At 42.5% G+C, this 16,607-nt stretch overlaps 3 protein-coding genes across 3 annotated transcripts; 2 read left to right on the top strand and 1 right to left on the bottom strand.

Moving 5' to 3' along the window:
* Positions 1-2,288: 2,288 nt before the first annotated feature.
* Positions 2,289-2,918, bottom strand: RB195_026504 (uncharacterized protein; the record flags this gene model as incomplete). The annotated part of the gene is made up of 3 exons (XM_064176969.1): positions 2,289-2,461; positions 2,522-2,608; positions 2,834-2,918. The coding sequence occupies 3 exons, from the start codon at positions 2,916-2,918 to the stop codon at positions 2,289-2,291; spliced, it is 345 nt and encodes a 114-aa protein (XP_064070975.1).
* An 11,835-nt stretch (positions 2,919-14,753) lies between these two features.
* Positions 14,754-16,368, top strand: RB195_026503 (uncharacterized protein; the record flags this gene model as incomplete). The annotated part of the gene is made up of 4 exons (XM_064176968.1): positions 14,754-14,988; positions 15,041-15,170; positions 15,416-15,621; positions 16,004-16,368. 4 exons carry the CDS (start codon positions 14,754-14,756, stop codon positions 16,366-16,368), a joined length of 936 nt encoding a protein of 311 aa, XP_064070973.1.
* On the top strand, positions 16,063-16,368 carry RB195_026502 (uncharacterized protein; the record flags this gene model as incomplete). Its single annotated transcript, XM_064176967.1, has 1 exon — positions 16,063-16,368. One exon carries the CDS (start codon positions 16,063-16,065, stop codon positions 16,366-16,368), a length of 306 nt encoding a protein of 101 aa, XP_064070974.1.
* Positions 16,369-16,607: the final 239 nt, after the last annotated feature.

Here is a 16,607-nt window from a genome sequence, read left to right as displayed (position 1 = left end):
TGCCGAATCTTCTCTCTGAGCTAGTACTGGCTTCTCTCACGGGTGTACGCCAGTTCAGAGGTACAGGCGCTTCAACAAATGTTACTAATTTAACTAATTGGATGGGCGGAAAACGGTTTGGCGGATTTTTCCTTACGGTTTGGATATAGTGCTATTCAACAGTGGTTGTAAATAATGACCACGACATGTTCTTGTTGCTGCGAGTCGCGGCAGAATCCTCGTTAGCTCCATTGAGAAGCTTAGCGAAAGCCCTACAGCATCACTTTGAGCAGGACTGCCTATGTAGAAGCACCACAAGTCAGGTCGCTACGATCCGAAGGTATACACAACCACCCCCGTAATATGGTTATCTATAAAACAGGTTCTTTCACACGCTTTTTTCTGGTTTACAGTCGGTAAGGGGTAAGTCCACTGTTACTGCACGATAAATCAATGGTTAAAAAACGCCCTAGTGCTAACCAAGCTTTTTAGTAGCCCCCTGGTAGATAAACTCTTACCAGACTTGTCTGAGAGGATAAAAAAAAACATTGATTTGGTATTGATTTGGTACATAGATTGGCCTTCGCAAGTCACTGTATAGGCTGGAGACGTGTTCGTAAACCTCAAACGATTCTGAGTCGAAGTGAACGGGATCCCAAGAGGATTGATTGTCAACGGACACTTTATCACTTTATCCGTTCGGTTGGAATTGAGTGTGATTATGTTTAAAGTCGTGAATTGAACTCGCTAGTCCTATCTGTTCGTGGAGGTTCCAACACCGGCAATTTCGTGCTACGCTATCTTTAGAAAAATCATATTCGTTAGCACGTTCTAAAAAAAAGGAGGTGTGGATGATTCTACTCTCATCGTATTTATCGTCCTCTCACCACCATTAAAAGGGAAGATGCCGGAAATCCAGAACTCATTCAACCCCGTTCACCCTGAGGTCCTCCCTTACGGCAGTGAGATACCATATAAAAATGATCCTAACACAATTTACCGATGCCAGTTGCGAGGTACATCGCTATTTCCTCAAAGCAGATCGAAAACTAGTCAGACATACTATATTTAGCATCATGCAGAAAATTTAGTGCAATAAGAAGAAGCGATGAAGAGAGTAAAAAGGCACTTCGAATTGCGAGGTTGAACTCCAATTATAACAAGGTTTCTAAAGTTTATAAATTCATATTTAAGCGCTGTTGATGTCAAAGGGTTTTTTTCTTCAACTTAACGAACTTTGGGAGGGTCTGAGGAAAGATTAAAAAATTGAGTTTCAGTACTATTCGGACTCGCTTCCGAACTAATTTTCTTCACTCCTTATGTTGAAGAAGCGGTCTAATAGTGGCTGAAATTCTATAATGCCATGAACGAGATGGTCCGTGAGCATGAATCGTTCTTGCTGACATTCTTTGTCAGCCAAAAAAGAGCAAAAGTGCAATCACGACAGCTATCAACCGTGTTGAACTGGCCGTGTTACAGAAATCGGTCGAACAGCAGCACACTTCGCCCAGTTCACCACCGTTGAAGCAGTTCGTGTCCACATGTAGAGGTCGTCCTGAGGCGCGTGGCTGATGATGAGCCGGTGCTCCTGCAATCATAACATTTTCAGTGGGAGTTCCATAGGGAAGGTTAGTTGAGAAATAGGAGGGCATTTCAACAATGAAAACATTTTTCAAAAAACCATTCTCAGACAGTAGAAGTTCGTAGTTGAAATTTCGAAAAGTTAACGTAATCTTAAACGTATCTGCACAAAATAAAAGAATTTACTATTCTGCTAAAACAATGAAGTAAAAGTAAAACTAGGAGTGAAACAGAAGAGAGATAGTAGGTCTAACGCGAGAGAAACACAAAGCTGTAACCGTAGCCTGCTGACCAACAACAGGTCCTCATGATTTGATGGAAGGTGGGATGAGGGAGGATTTTCTGATGAACTCCGACAATTGAAGAAACCAAACTGCTCGGCTCAGAACACCTTTACTGCAGCTCTACTCCACCTGGTGACAGGAGATAAATAAAAGAAACAACAGATAGCAAGACAGATATCAACCAGGGGTGCAGTGGCTACTGCAAAAGACAACATACTCATGACAACATTCTCCTCACATCAACAAAAATTACTACTTTGGACATTTTAGAAACCCAGTCTTCCACTTTCCATCTAACTCTTTTTACTCTCTTTCTTCTTTCCTTCCAAAAAAAAAAACGCTGAGAAGAAGTAAAAAGCTGAACTGTAGTTGTGGTATTATTACTAAAGCTCTCGCAAAACCTGCAGGTAGAAATCCTTAAGACAAACCTTACGTTTCAGTGTGTCAGTGGCCGAAAAAGGTCAGTGGGCATATCGTAGCTTTAAATGCCCCCAATTTTGTTCGAGAAGTTCTCCTCCGCTGAATGCGCCCCGCCCGTAGGATTCCCGACTTCTCGTTGTCAGAGAACTGAGAAAGTTTTCTTGGTAGTCGCGCCGACGGATGAATGCTTGTTCCTCCTCCACAGACAGGTTTAGAATCGAAGAGAGAAAGTTTTCTTACACGTTGAAATCACTCACCACTACTTCCGTAAATGAAATCACTATTCGTAACTCTTCTTCTTGGTGGACTCAGCGCGCAAAGTGAGATATGAGCCATAGAGTTGCCTGAAATCAGCCTTTTTAAACTACTCGTATCTCCTACGATTCTAATGAAACCTTTCTCTGAAGTAGCAATTATCCAAATCTGAGAAACAACTGTCCAAACAGTAGGATATTCAAAATTTATGGAAATATTTCCCGAAAATTGTCCGGTTTTCGTTGCATACATGAATGTTATACTTATCGATCGATGTCTTCAATAAGTGCAAAAACTCCGGAAATCCAACTGACCGTCGCAGGATCGCTGCACGAGGCCGTTCCGAGATTTCACTGAAACACAGTACGACTGGGAAGTGCATTTGTGACGGGTCTCCATGTGGCCTGCAAGTAAATTGTGGATTATGTTTAGCTTGGGATTGTCTCCGATCCTATAGTATGGATAAATGAAATAGAAATATGAAATAGCGATTACTTTTCCGCGTGAGTTAATTCCATCTGTTTACGCTGGTACTGGTTATGGATAAAACGGATATTTCCGCTTCAGGACGTCACTTTTGACAATAAATGGATGAATATGTATGTATATATGAATATAACATCCCCAAAGAATCAGACAGAATTTCGAAAGAATTGCCAATACTTCCAGAACTTCGGACTTCCGGAAATGTTCACAAATCGCTATATCGAATGAGCAGAGTTATGGCTCACTTGAGGACAAGCGTAGTGGGAGGCCTTGTCCCGACCAGACAATATGAGCACCGAGAATTCTGTTCATGATTCAGTTATGTACGGCGCGCACGAAACAGAAAGCAGCGATCAATTCTTACAATTATTATACATCACTCTTTTTATTATAATTTCTATCAATTCTGCTTGACCTGTGTGCACTGAATCTGAATTTACACTGGAAGTGATTTGAAGCCTTCTCCAATACATAGAATGATCCTGCGTTGACATTTTTTCGTCCTCAAATCAATGGAAAATATTCTCTTTCTTTTCGTAACGCATTCTCCTTTCTTCTGTTGGAAGCAATTGTTCAGCTTCCAGATCTTTCTAGATTTGTTATTTCTTCAAGACAAGACTGCATTAAATTAGTCAAAGTTAGCTGAAAAAGTTTGTTCATAACCTCCTCTCTGGACATCAGACATGATCGAAATCCACTAATCCAATCCATTACGGTTCTACATCAGCTAGCTTCAGAAGCTTAGCGTAGCTTCAGAAACTAGGATTTAGGAATTGAGCAAATGCCTCTGCACTGCAAAAGAAACCCATTCGAAAGAAAAAGTGATTTGCCCAAAATAAATAGATACTTAACGTAAGGTATTTTTTGTGCAATAAACTTTTTTCACGCAGTAGAATTAAGAAAATACGAATACATCTAACTAAATCAAAGGAATATCCAAAGACAGATAAGAAAGCAGGACGTCTACAGGGTTAAAGGCATCACCCCACGAATCTGAGGTGGTACGGATTTCAGGTGGAGTATTCGTATACGGGATCGTGGATTATGGAGAGGGGGGTGATTCCGTCCATTTCTTCCTAATTGCCGTAAAAAACGGCCCGGAAGATACGGCTTCATTCGTTTTGGCGCACCATTTTGTACAAGAGATTCGATTGGAGCGCGCCAGTCATGTGCGGCGCCGCATCTTCCGGGCCGTTTTTTACGGCAATTAGCAAGAAATGGACGGAATCACCTCCCTCTCCGTAGTCTCCCATCTCGTAAACGAATACTCCACCTGAAATCTGCACCACCTCAGATTCGTGGGGTGATGCCTTTAAGATGATTGACCTCAGTCGAATGAAATGGATTAACAGCGCTTGAAAACAGTTCTCTGCACTATAAATCATCTAGCGACCGCACTTTTAGTGTCGAGGTATGTCAAAAAAAGTCTTTTTTGAAACGGTTATTGTAATCCAAAAAACAAAACAAAGTAAGAACAAACAGTAAAACATAACTCCACCAGCAGCAACTCACCGGAAAAGCAGTACAGAGCATGAACTATCGGCAGCAATATTAGCGATAACTGTGAATGGAAGTGAAGGTTCATAGTTGGGCGAAAGTAACTCGTACCTAAAATTTTTTGAGTGAGTCAACCTTCGGACAATCACTGGAGGCGCAATTCTTCAGCGACAAATACTCAGATCTGCGATTTAGACGAAATGCTACTTGTTCTGGATCTTTTTTGATGTGAGCAAAATTTTTCGACGATTTGATATCCTTAAGTGGTCTGATGATTCAAGTTAGTTATTATACGTCCCTTTTTGAACTCTTTCTATTTGGCTCAATTGATACAATTGTTTTTTTTTTCATGAGAAGGAAGGTAAAAAAAAAATACTCAATGAAGGGCACTCGGAGTACATGAGGATAAATTTTTTGCGAGAAAACTTAAGGTGCCACCTTTCGTGGTACTGTAATATGGATCAGGGAGTAACTAGTCAATTAGTCAATGACACAATAGAGATTGCTGGAAAAGGCAGTGGATTGATGAAAACTCAGAAAATACTATCCAAATTGTCCTGTCATAAATTCAAGTTAGCATGCGAGACGAAGAATTACTTAGAGAAAGTGATGCAGACGAAAAATTATTGGCAAATATTTTTCGCAAAACCAGACGGAAACTGAATGACATCCGAAAAAAAAAGAATTAAATTCGTTTGAGATTTGAGAAAGGTCCTCCTATTCACATCGAAAATCTCAAATCTACCGGGAGAACGGGAAGGAACTTGTAATGAGGAAATCAGGTTAGGTGGGAAGTATTTTCGGATGTAACGTAGCTACAATTTTTCAGCGGCACTGAAGGATCTCTTTACAACGATGGGACAAGATGTCTCCAGAAATCTAATCTGAACATGGACGAGTCCAAAGATGTAACATAAATCAGGGAGGAAGTGAAGTGAATGAAGAAGTGATGGAAATAAATGTTAGAAGTAAGGATTATTTTTTTGAAAGGATCATGGGGAAATATCAGATTATCTGGTTGTTTGGTGACGTTACTTTGTTATTCTAATAACAGCGCTTGTAATAACATGTTTGTGCATCCTCTCATCAAAGATGAAAACATTCAAGAGTAGGAAAACATCCTTAATTTGTTCTTTCTCCTTGTTTCGAGAAATGTGGACAAAAACATTTCGGCGGAAGCTAGAGAATGAATCGTCTCTTCCACAAAAAAAGTTGAGGAAGTATGAAACTTTAGAACTTGTAGCACTCACGGCCACCCGCTCTTCCTCTGTTTTCCTCTCATCGTAACATACTTCCAGCTATTACTGAAATTGTTTGCTGGAGAATATTTCACGGTTCGCCACCCGTTCAGACAGATGCATTCTGATAAACGCCGTTAATGGGATCCGCATAGCATGAAGACGTGGAGCGGAAGGTTTTAATGAGGAAACGGGAATGATCGCTGCTGCAGTAAGTAAAATTGGAAGTTTCATCGCTAACGTTAACCTCACTCCATTCCGACTCCACCCACTCCGCTAGAAATACTCCCGTTTGTGCCTGCAAATAGTGAAAGTAAATGTGAGCACACACATACAAGTGCCCTAAATGAAAAGAATGTCAGGCGTTTGTGGCTGTGCTTCTAAGAAACCACTTATTGCCCTGCAATGGACATCAGTGACAGCTCATTTCACACAATGAATGGACTGCAGAACTTCCCTGGCCTGTCTTTCCTCTCGTAATTTTCAGGACCTTTCATTTGAGAGAGACGCCGATGTCAGCACGAGGTTGATTTTGTGGAATTAGAAGTATTTTAGTCTGAGATAACAGACTTCGCGTTATTTATGTGTATACCCCTAAATTCTTCTTCGGTTTCTCTCGAAAAAAGCAAAGCAAATGACAATATGTTCAGGGTTTACTCACCCAACCCAGGGTTAGCGTCAAGATTCGGGGCCGAATCGAATGAACGGCATCTCAACACGCCTACGTCGCCCCTCTACGGCATCAGTAGCTTTCTGTCAGCAAGTGAATGAGTGCTGCTTTGTGAGAAGGTTACTATCAGGTAACTCTGAGGAAACAACAGTTTCTAGCCGGAGGCCCGCAATTCAACAGGGCATAAATACTTGGATAAATGGGTTTCTGGAATGATTTATAGGTTGTTGCCCTACTGAATGAATATTGATGCCCTTTCCTTTCTTTTTTAAAAAAACATCATGACGTTACTAAGTAATCTCTGTGAAGGATTCATTTGATTTACGCTTGTTTCCTTCTTATTACTTTTGCTTTCGAAGGCACCACACCATGAATCTAAGGTGGTGAGGGAATCTGCGGGAAAAGCTAGAGATGCGGCTGCAGATTTCAGGGGTGGTTCTGCTCAACGCTCCCTAATCTTCCTAGAACATGGTAGGGGAACTACTTCAGCTCCTATGAGGAAGATTAGAACGGTCCTCGTGTTTGCGTTCTAGTTTCCTCAGCAACCTATTCTTTGGTTTCACTTGACTAAGGAGTCGAGGAAAACCCAGAAGTTTTTGACTGCTGCGCAGCTGCAGGCGGCGCGTGCGCAAGGGTGCCGCGTTGCAGCTGAAATCGTACTGAAGAACGGAGTCTTTAACCCTTTTTTTACAACGATTATGGAGAGATGAGCAGAACAACGCTAGACTCAGCAATCTACAACCCCGCCTCCAGCTTTTCCCGCGAAATTCTTCACCACGTCGGATTCGTGGTATGCTGCCTCTATCCCATTAACAGAAGGCCGCGTATATGAGTGCAACTGCTCTACCTGTACGCAGTGGTACTGCTTGTATTTAACCCAATCAGGCATTTGACTGCGGTCTCTGGAACTACTCGAGTCACCCGATGTAGATAGGCAGTTGATGCGGGACAATAAGTTTTGAATGCTATAAAGCAGTGATGAATGGATGAATTATGTTCGAGCTGTTGCTGTAGATCGAAGAAGGTGGACAGAACTATGTCCAAGTATGACATACATCATTTTAGAAATAAATGCAACGTCAAGGTTTAGAAATAAATGATGAAGTAGACGTGCCATTTTCTAAAATTAATGTGTTAGATTAATTTAATAATTAATGGGGTGGGTGTAGTGTATCGGTTAGAGGTTCCTCTCTGTCTGCACGATCGATCGGAGGTTCGAATCCGCCCTAATGCTCTCCAAGCCCTTCCGGGATCTATAAATTGGTACCTGGCTTGTCTGGGAGGATAAAAACACTGACTTGAACAAACACTAGCCACCGCAGGTCATTGTATAGGCCAGATACACGCTCGTAAACCTCAAGCGATTCTGAATTGAAGTGAACATGGGGGGCGCATCCCGAGACGTGCACAAGGCTAGCGCGCTCCAATCGAACTCCTTGGAGAAAACGCCAGAAACGTTAAAGGCCTCACCCCACGAATTTGAGGTGGTACAGATTTCAGATGGAGTGTTCGTATACGATAGTAGATTATGGAAGGGAGGGTGATTCCGTCCGTTTCTTCCTAATTGCCGTAAAAAAACAGTCCGGAAGATGCGGCGCGTGCACAAGGCTGGCGCGCTCCAATCGAACTCCTTGGAGAAAATAGTGCGCCAGAACGCCCGAAGCCGTACTTTATGGGCCGTTTTTACGGCAACTGGGAAGAAATGGACGGAATCACCCCCCTCTCCATAATCTACTATCCCGTATACGAATACTCCACCTGAAATCTGTACCACCTCAGATTCGCGGAGTGATGCCTTTAACGTTATGGTTGCATGCGCAAATGAAAATGAGAAAGGATGAAAAATGCCGAAAAGAACTACAAGAACTAAGAAAAAAAACCGCCATTGGTGACAATATGAGTCACGGGTGCTCGCATGCGACAGGTAATACATAGTGGTCCCAGAATCCACGAAAAAAGCATGCAGCAGAAAAAGCATGCGATCACCATTGTGTTGAAATAGGTCCATTATTTATACTACTTAGCTATGCATAAAGGATAAAGTTAAAGGATAAAGGTCCTGGCGTTAATCAATCCGCTTGGGATGCGCCCCCACGTTCACTTCAATTCAGAGTCGTTTGAGGTCTACGAACGTGTAAATATATATATATATACATATATATATATATATATATATATATAGTAATTTCTTCATTTTTCTTTTCAAAGATTAGTTATTGATCTGTATAGAAATTTCATGCCGCCACCGTCTTATCCTATCCGATCCAGCACTTTCCGCCTACAGTATAGCATGACTCGCGTTCATTTTATTAATTTTTCAGCATTTGAGTACACGAGTATCTTCTTCATTCTTCTTTTCGAAGATTAGTTCCTTATTTCGAAGTTTTGGTATACTATTTCTGGACAGTCCCCTTTTTAAAGGCTGAATATGCAAGTGGTTTCACTTTTCGATAGTGATTAGGTTTCGAATAATTGAAATTTCGTGATGTCGGCAGGCATTTTCAAAGGTGCTCTACTCCGAAAATGATGGATAATCTCATATGTAGAGTACGGACCACACAATAATGCGAATGCGACTTGTTCAGACACCTTCGGGTGCTAACCCCACTCGTTCCTTCGAACTACTAATCCACCACCTTTGCTCTTTTGGGGTTCACAGAGTCAGAAGTGATTTTAGCGCACGTGAATCAGCGGAAGAAAGTACGAGCGGAACCTTTAACTTTCTCTATTTATTTATGAGAACCAGAAGAAAATCGGGGTCATTAAGGGTTGCAAATGAATGTGTATAGGCTATCGAAAACAAACAACTAAGGATTTAAGAAGCATTGTATCGTTCGAACCAGATCTGAACAAAGATAAACAGGAGATACCGAGAAGGATCCATTTGAAATATTTGTTGAAGATAGGAGGCGGGTGACAAAGTAGGAAAAAATCGTGCAAAGCTCGGTGAAGGAGGGAACTTTTAACAAATTGCTGCTTGAAGACTACAATGGTTCAGATCCAGCGATAGGAGATACTTCTGAATCTTGAGACTTTATTGGGTTTCTAACTTCGAAAAGTCAAAATTCGCGAGCTTTCAGCCAAACTTGACCATGTTCGGGAAAAAAATTGCTGCTAATTAATAAGTACAATGGAAGCGTCAATATTAGAAGCTGTAATCAGAAGAACTTTTAATGTTGGGATCGTTCTAAACGGAGATGGGTGTCGTGATGTAATTCAGAATTATTGCGGTGAAAATAGCTTTTCCGAGAAAAAAAAATCAAGGAGAAATTAGCAACACGAAGAGAGTTCATAGACATCACTCTGCACTAAGGAACACCCAACAAAACGATCTGCACGCCCTCGCAGAATGAAAGAAGTTACCGCGACATCTAAGTAAATTAACAGTAGACCAGCATAGATTCTATTGACCTAACAAACATAAAGAATAAAATCAACAAATCACTCAATCAACCAAGACAAAATCAAGCCGCTTGGGATGCGCCAACGCGTTTGAGTGCAATTGGGAATCGCTGAGGTTCATTGGCACGTCTTGACTATACAATGACTTGCAGGTTATACCCGATGGATGAATTCAGTGCTTTTATCCTCTCAGACTCCACAAAGATGAAAGGTTTGGTTGGTACTCCAGTGGTTTCAGACCATCGACCGATCGTGCAGTCACAGTCGGACCTCATACTGACTGCGCTACACCTGCCTAACCACACAAACGTCAAGGAAGGAAGCAATGGCTGGCGAACACGATGGAAAAGTTATCGAAGCGTGTGATGTTTCGTAAAAACGATTAAAAGTGCCATTTGGCTAAGTGGTGTTGCTGTGGCGGTGCTTCCAAATCCATTATTTCTCGGTAGATTATGCTGGCAAAAACTGTTCTCTTTGCTAAAAGGTTATGCATAACCTGGGCGTACATACAGCACCAATACAGCAGTTCTAAGATTCATTAAGTTGTTCAGGAAATATGGAGTAGAGTTGGTATCTCCTCAGACAAGTCTAATATGATCTTTTTGATCTAGGGGGGGGGGGGGGGTCAAAGGCTTGGTTGGATTTCGAGCCATCGACCGTGTAGGACCATGACTAACTTCTTACCACTACGCTACACTGCTACCTGGATAACTATACGAGAAGATCCCTATCAATATCAAAGGCGAAGACTCTCAAGCAAGAAATAGTTATTATGCTAGGTTTCCTAGCTTTCTAAAATCACGATGATCCTTGTGGATGACGAAAAGCAATGAATAAAAAACAGGATGACAAAGGCCAGTAACGGCCAATTACCATTCTTGTAAAGTAATTGGCTCTTCCCTTTTTAGCCAGTATTTGTTTAATCTTTTTAGCAAGTCTCGTGGTAAACATGAAATATGCTTGTAAAACTAAATCTTGGTCCATCCGAAAAAGACGAATGTATGTTCAGACTATTTTCTTTCCAGACTTTTAAAAAATTTTAAAAGTCTGAAGAATTCAAAAAATGAACAACATCTTGACGGCGACAATATAATTTAGTTTGCAGCCAAACTTGAGAGAATATCAAGAATTAAATCCACGAAAATGAAGAAGGATTGAAGCATAATTATTGCTACACACTCAGTTTGAGGTATTGGGATATACTGAGACAGCTCAAGGCCAGTTATCGAATATTTATTCGTCAGATGTTTGTTATCGAGCTAGCAGATTAGTCAGGATCAGGAAAATGTACTGTGTACGTTGGAAAGCAAAGACTGTGCTCAATCTCCACAAGTTGAGAAATATTTGCTGATGGGCTTCGTCCTTAGAATGTCATCAATGAATTACCGATTAAAGCTGGAGCTCTGTTAACGAAAAGGCGCAGATATTAGTTATTTTTGAGACAGGAAATGAACCACAACAACCAGAATGAGAAAGAAAACAAAGAAGTACCAGGAGAAAAATACGAATTCATAGATAGGCTCCAACTGTCCAAACTGCAATTTTCGCTGGACTGATAAAAGTAGATGAGATATCAAAGCAAATTAAACCAATTAAACCAATGAGATCAGATCCGATCCAGCTTGCAAAGTGATGTCTCGTTTCTTTATACTCTAGCGTGATCTATTTGTTTACTTGTTTATTCATTTATCCACCTTATTAAACTATTATAAGTAGTTTCAGTTCAATAATTTAACAGCACCCAAAATAAAATTAATTGTGCAGCTTTAAATATATTAATTTTAATGACTTCGTTTTAATTAACGAACTATTGATTTTTAAAAAATTCGAAAATGAAACTATAAAAAGTCCAGTTAGTGTATGTAGTATCTGGGCTCATAGATTCTTGCAAAAAAGAAGAATAAAGTAGATGGTGGCTTCAAAGTGGTATGTGCAATTTGGCAACGGGACAAAGCCGCCTTGGTTTTTTATTGGGTTTGTTATTTGAAATCACGCGAGCATAAAACACACTTTTCGAAAGTTAAACAGGCGTTTCCACAGGAGTATTCCTTTCAAGTTGTTGACCGCACGCAGGAATCACTACCGAGCATTCGACTGAAGCGCTCCCTGACAACCTCTTGGACCGAAAGGGAATACAACATCCTCGAAGAAGCGAAATACAGCACGTCACTACTCGTTCCGAGTCGAGAAACTGGTCGAGAACTTCAGCTGCTTATTCCATGTTTCTTACGGTCACCTCTTTGATTTGACTTGGTGTGTTCTTGGGCTAGACAATCAACAAAACATACGAAAACAGAGTTGGGAGAGAATATCGACGAGCAGTGTCACCTGCGTTGAAACTAATTAACTTTTCCAGGCGACCAGTCGAACTCAAAACAAACAAAAGTCTAAAGTCTGAATCACTTTTCAGTAAGGCGACTTCGCTCAAAGGATACACATACGAAATCACTCCAGAATCAGGTTCGCAATTGCTTGAGAAGTGAACGAGAGTAGCCGAATAGATATTGAATAGCATTACTGCCATATCTTCTGGAAAGGTTTCCACAAACAAGTGAAAGGTCATACACAGAGTTCTGTAGTCATCATCCAAGCATTTCAGGATAGAAAATTGCTAAGTACCAATTAAAAAGAGGTTATACACGACGCAAAACGTGCATATCGTTTTTCGACGGAGTAGTTGATGATGAGAATACATTGCATATACGTATAGAAAAGACCAGCGATATGAAATAAAGAAAAAATAAACAGAATCTCCCTAAGCGAAGTGGATAATCCGAAAAAAAATCTTCGAATGCCAAAAACTAGGAGGAGAACGGAGAAAGCATTACGTTTGGATAAAAGGCAAAGTACAAGGCTTTGATCAATTTCTATGGAGATACGACTCGATTTCAATTGAAAGTCGTTGAAGTTTACGAACGTGTAAATGGCGAATGCAGCGACTTGAGGCGGTTAGTCTATCTGTCAAGTCAGTGTTTTTAACCACTCAGACGACTCTGATTATCGACGCCGTAGGATGAAGCGCTCGGTTGGCACTAGGGTGGTTTCGAACTGGTTTCGATTACGCAGTCGCAGCCGAAACTCTTACCAACTGCGCTACTCCTACCCCACGTTGAAAATTCAGAGGCAGACCGGGGATTTTCTGGGCAGACACGGTTCTCGCAACATTTGCCAACAATTTGACCAAATCAATGAAATGTAGATTCACTTGATTATAGTGACTGGTAAGCAATACGTACGAGTAAGATAAATTGCTAGAGATTTCCTCAAAACGAGTTTTTCCAAAATGACAAACGCGTCAGCTAAATATTAAATCTCCTCCAAGAAAATGTCATAATATTTGTGCACTGGTTCTTCTCTTTCCACTTCACCCTTTTTCTCTCTCACGAGACTTTCACGAACCTTTCTTGCCAACAAAATATATGAACACAAAAGCATATCACAACTACATGAGCGTTTTAAGGAAAATCTTCGGTAAGATTTGGAACTTGAAACATCAACAAAATAGTGGATAAAACATCTGCATGATAAGGGGAATATTATTATCATTATCATATATCCTATCATATATCCTTACCAATTTTTTTTTGAATTGCTTGAATTATTCAAGCAATTCAAAAAAAATTGGTAAGGATATACGATATATAATTTCAATTAATAAATTTAAAAGATTCAGGAAAGGAGACTGCAAAGTCAATGAGGACCGGCAATCACAATCACATAAATCCTATAAAAGGCAAGATATCCATCTCTACTATTTACTATTTAAGGGGCATCACCGCTCAACTATTCTTAATGCAGCGACAGCGAACGGAAGCCTAGCACACTATGAACGCAACAAAAACGACCGACGAAACGTCGGGTGAAATTCCATCCCTTTTCATTTATCTAATTACATTACCCCTCCACAACGGTTTACCGCCTCATAGTGGGTTGGAGGTAACTCTGGGCGTCGAACTGCGATGCACTGCGGAGGTTCGTTCTCCGGCAGGGTCTTCCAAGCTGAGAAGGAGTTCGACACATCGACATTCCAACTTCTCGGAATAGGAAGCATAGTTTAGTGTACACCAGTGCTAAGATTCACCACCGTCTTAGCAAATGTCGCAAGGTGGTTCCCTGATCCATATAGGTTGGGCGACGACCGTGGGAAAGCTAAGCTGCCGTGGCATGGCTGCTTAGTTTGGGGAAAAGTCTCTTTGCCACTCCAGCATATTCACTGCCTCAGTACCCGCACACGGGCCCTGCCGTCTCAGACGTCGGACGGTATGGCGACCGGTGAGAGGCGATCAAATCTCAGGTTGCTCAGGACGTCATTGATTCTGGACCAAGGCGACACAGCACGACTGCCATGGAGACTGTCTCAGACTGTGTACTTACAACGCGAGAACAGTTTCCACAGACGCCGACCTGCATGCCCTTTTCGGAGCTGCAGAGCGTATCAAATTTCACGTGATTGCTCTGCAGGAGACCAAGTGCAGAAGGAGCGACGTACGACAGATGAATGACGGTACACTCGTCATTCGTGGAGAGAAGGTTCCGTCGCGAAATGTAGGCGGTGTTGGTTTCGTTGTGCATCCATCTGTCGTCCACCTCGTCGATTCTCACGAGATCCTGTCACCTCGTCTGGCCATTCTTCGCCTCCGCCCTTGCCAAAAATCCATCAGTATCATCAACTGCTATTCACCAACATCAGCACTGATGATTCCGAATTGGACGCGTTTTACGAGGAGCTGGAGGAAGTAGTCCACAAGAGAAGTCCTTTTACAAATTCGTTGTCGGAGACTTCAACCAAAACTAGGAAAGGCCACAGAAGAGGAATACAGGATTGGAAGATTTGGACTAGGGGACCGGAATGAAAATGGCAATCGTCTCGCCGGGCTGTTGTCCGCCGCTCGCCTCTTTCATGGGAACTCTCTTTCATGAAAAAGATCATCGTCGGTAGACATGGGAATCGCCAATGGCGCGACTCGTGCGGAGATCGACCACATACTCACCAACCGGAGGTGGTGTCTACTTGACGTCTCAGTAGTACCATCCTTTTGTAGTGGTTCTGATCACCGTCTCCTTCGTGCGAAAATACGACTTAGCCACACGATGGAAAAGAACATCTGCTATCGGCAACGAAGGAGAAAAGAAGTCGTCTACGACGATTGCGTACTCGAGGACTCCTTGTCCCAAGGTGACTGGCACACCGAATAAGATCCAAACGTGGACTACGAGATGCTGCTCAGAGGATTACGAGCCTGAACGTGCCTCGAAGTCGCGCACGACAAACTTGGATCGAATTTCGAAGACCACCAAGGAATTGTTAGGAAGAAGAAGGGCTTTGAGGCTTGATCCGAATGCATCGCACATTGAGCGGTTAGTAGCAAACACTAGCTGCAGAAAAGCGTTGCAGGAGGATCTTTGAAGTACAGGCTGAAGAAGATTCAGAAGCAGCACAAAGAAGAACGAGTCTAAAGAAGTGCCGCAGGACATCGCGAATATAATATTCCGCTAGCAACCTTGCTGAGCGAAACGGGACTCGACGTCTTCTCGTCGTGAGATGGAAATCATTACGGAGAGGTTCTACTGAACCTTTTCCGTTCATCAACTCCTGTGTCAAGCCCAATCATCCCCACTGGCGAAGCTCCACCACGGATTCTCCCTTCGGAAGTACGAGTCGCTATCAAGAGCATGAAACCTGGCACAGCCCCCGGACCTGATTTTATATCAGCAGACTTTCTTCGGGCTGGTGGCCATCCGCTTCATGTAAAAGAAAGGATCCCAGACCAGTGGAAGACCTCGCGAACCGTTCTTATCCATAAGAAAGGTGACCGAGAGGACCTTCGGAACTACCGTCCGATATGCTTGCTGAGCGTGTTATACAAAGTATTCACCAAGATCATCCTCACCCGCAATTAGGACGCTGGATGAAGCCAGCCTCAAGAACAAGCTGGATTCCGCCAAGGTTCAGCTCTGGACCACATCAGACCGTGTCGAGGTCATAGAGGTTTGCCGGGAATACCGCCTGCCCTTGTTCTAACCTTCGTCGACTAGAGAAAGCCTTGACAGCGTAGAAACGAATGCAATACTGTCAGCGCTGGTCGATCAAGGTGTGGACGCGTCGTATGTGAGGACATTAGCCAATTGCTACGAACGATGCAACTAGGATACAGCTTTTCCACCGCCCTCTCACCATACCCATTGGAAAGGGGTACGACAAGGCGATACTATATCGCCGAAGCTGTTCACGGCTGCATTGCAATGGATAATGAAATCACTATCCTGGGAAGAAAGGGGCATACGTGTTGATGGAAGATTTCTTTCGAACCTTCGTTTCGCGGACGACATCGTTCTCTTTCCGACCAATGAAGCAGAAACAATGCTCAACGAATTGAACGAAGCAGGGAAGAGAATAGGACTACGAATAAACAGAAAGAAGACACAGTTCATGAAGAACGCCTACTGCGAGGACGGAGGAGTACAACTTGAAGGCTCCCAAATCGTGGAAACTCCGTCATACGTATACCTCGGACGTTCTATGAACATGGAAAACACTGAAGGAAGAACTGAATAGAAGAATGAGAGCAGCATGGGCACATTCGCAGCCGTCAGGAACTACGGACCAACACGGACCATGATCTTCGTGCCCATGTTCGACTCGACAGTCCTTCCAGCCTGTACGCAGCGAACGTGGGCAAACCGGCCAGTCAACACACACACAACAATGTCTAATTAACGCCAACCCGTCCTAGGAATTTGCGCTTTCCCCCCCCCCCCGCGGGGTTTGGGAAGGAAAAAAAAAAAAAGGGGGGG

This window comes from Necator americanus (genome assembly GCF_031761385.1).
Source record: "Necator americanus strain Aroian chromosome Unknown Necator_2022.05.29.01.07, whole genome shotgun sequence".
In the NCBI taxonomy this organism is placed as follows: domain Eukaryota; kingdom Metazoa; phylum Nematoda; class Chromadorea; order Rhabditida; family Ancylostomatidae; genus Necator; species Necator americanus.
Note: the sequence above shows the minus strand (reverse complement) of the source record. Positions and strands in the feature narration are given on the sequence as shown.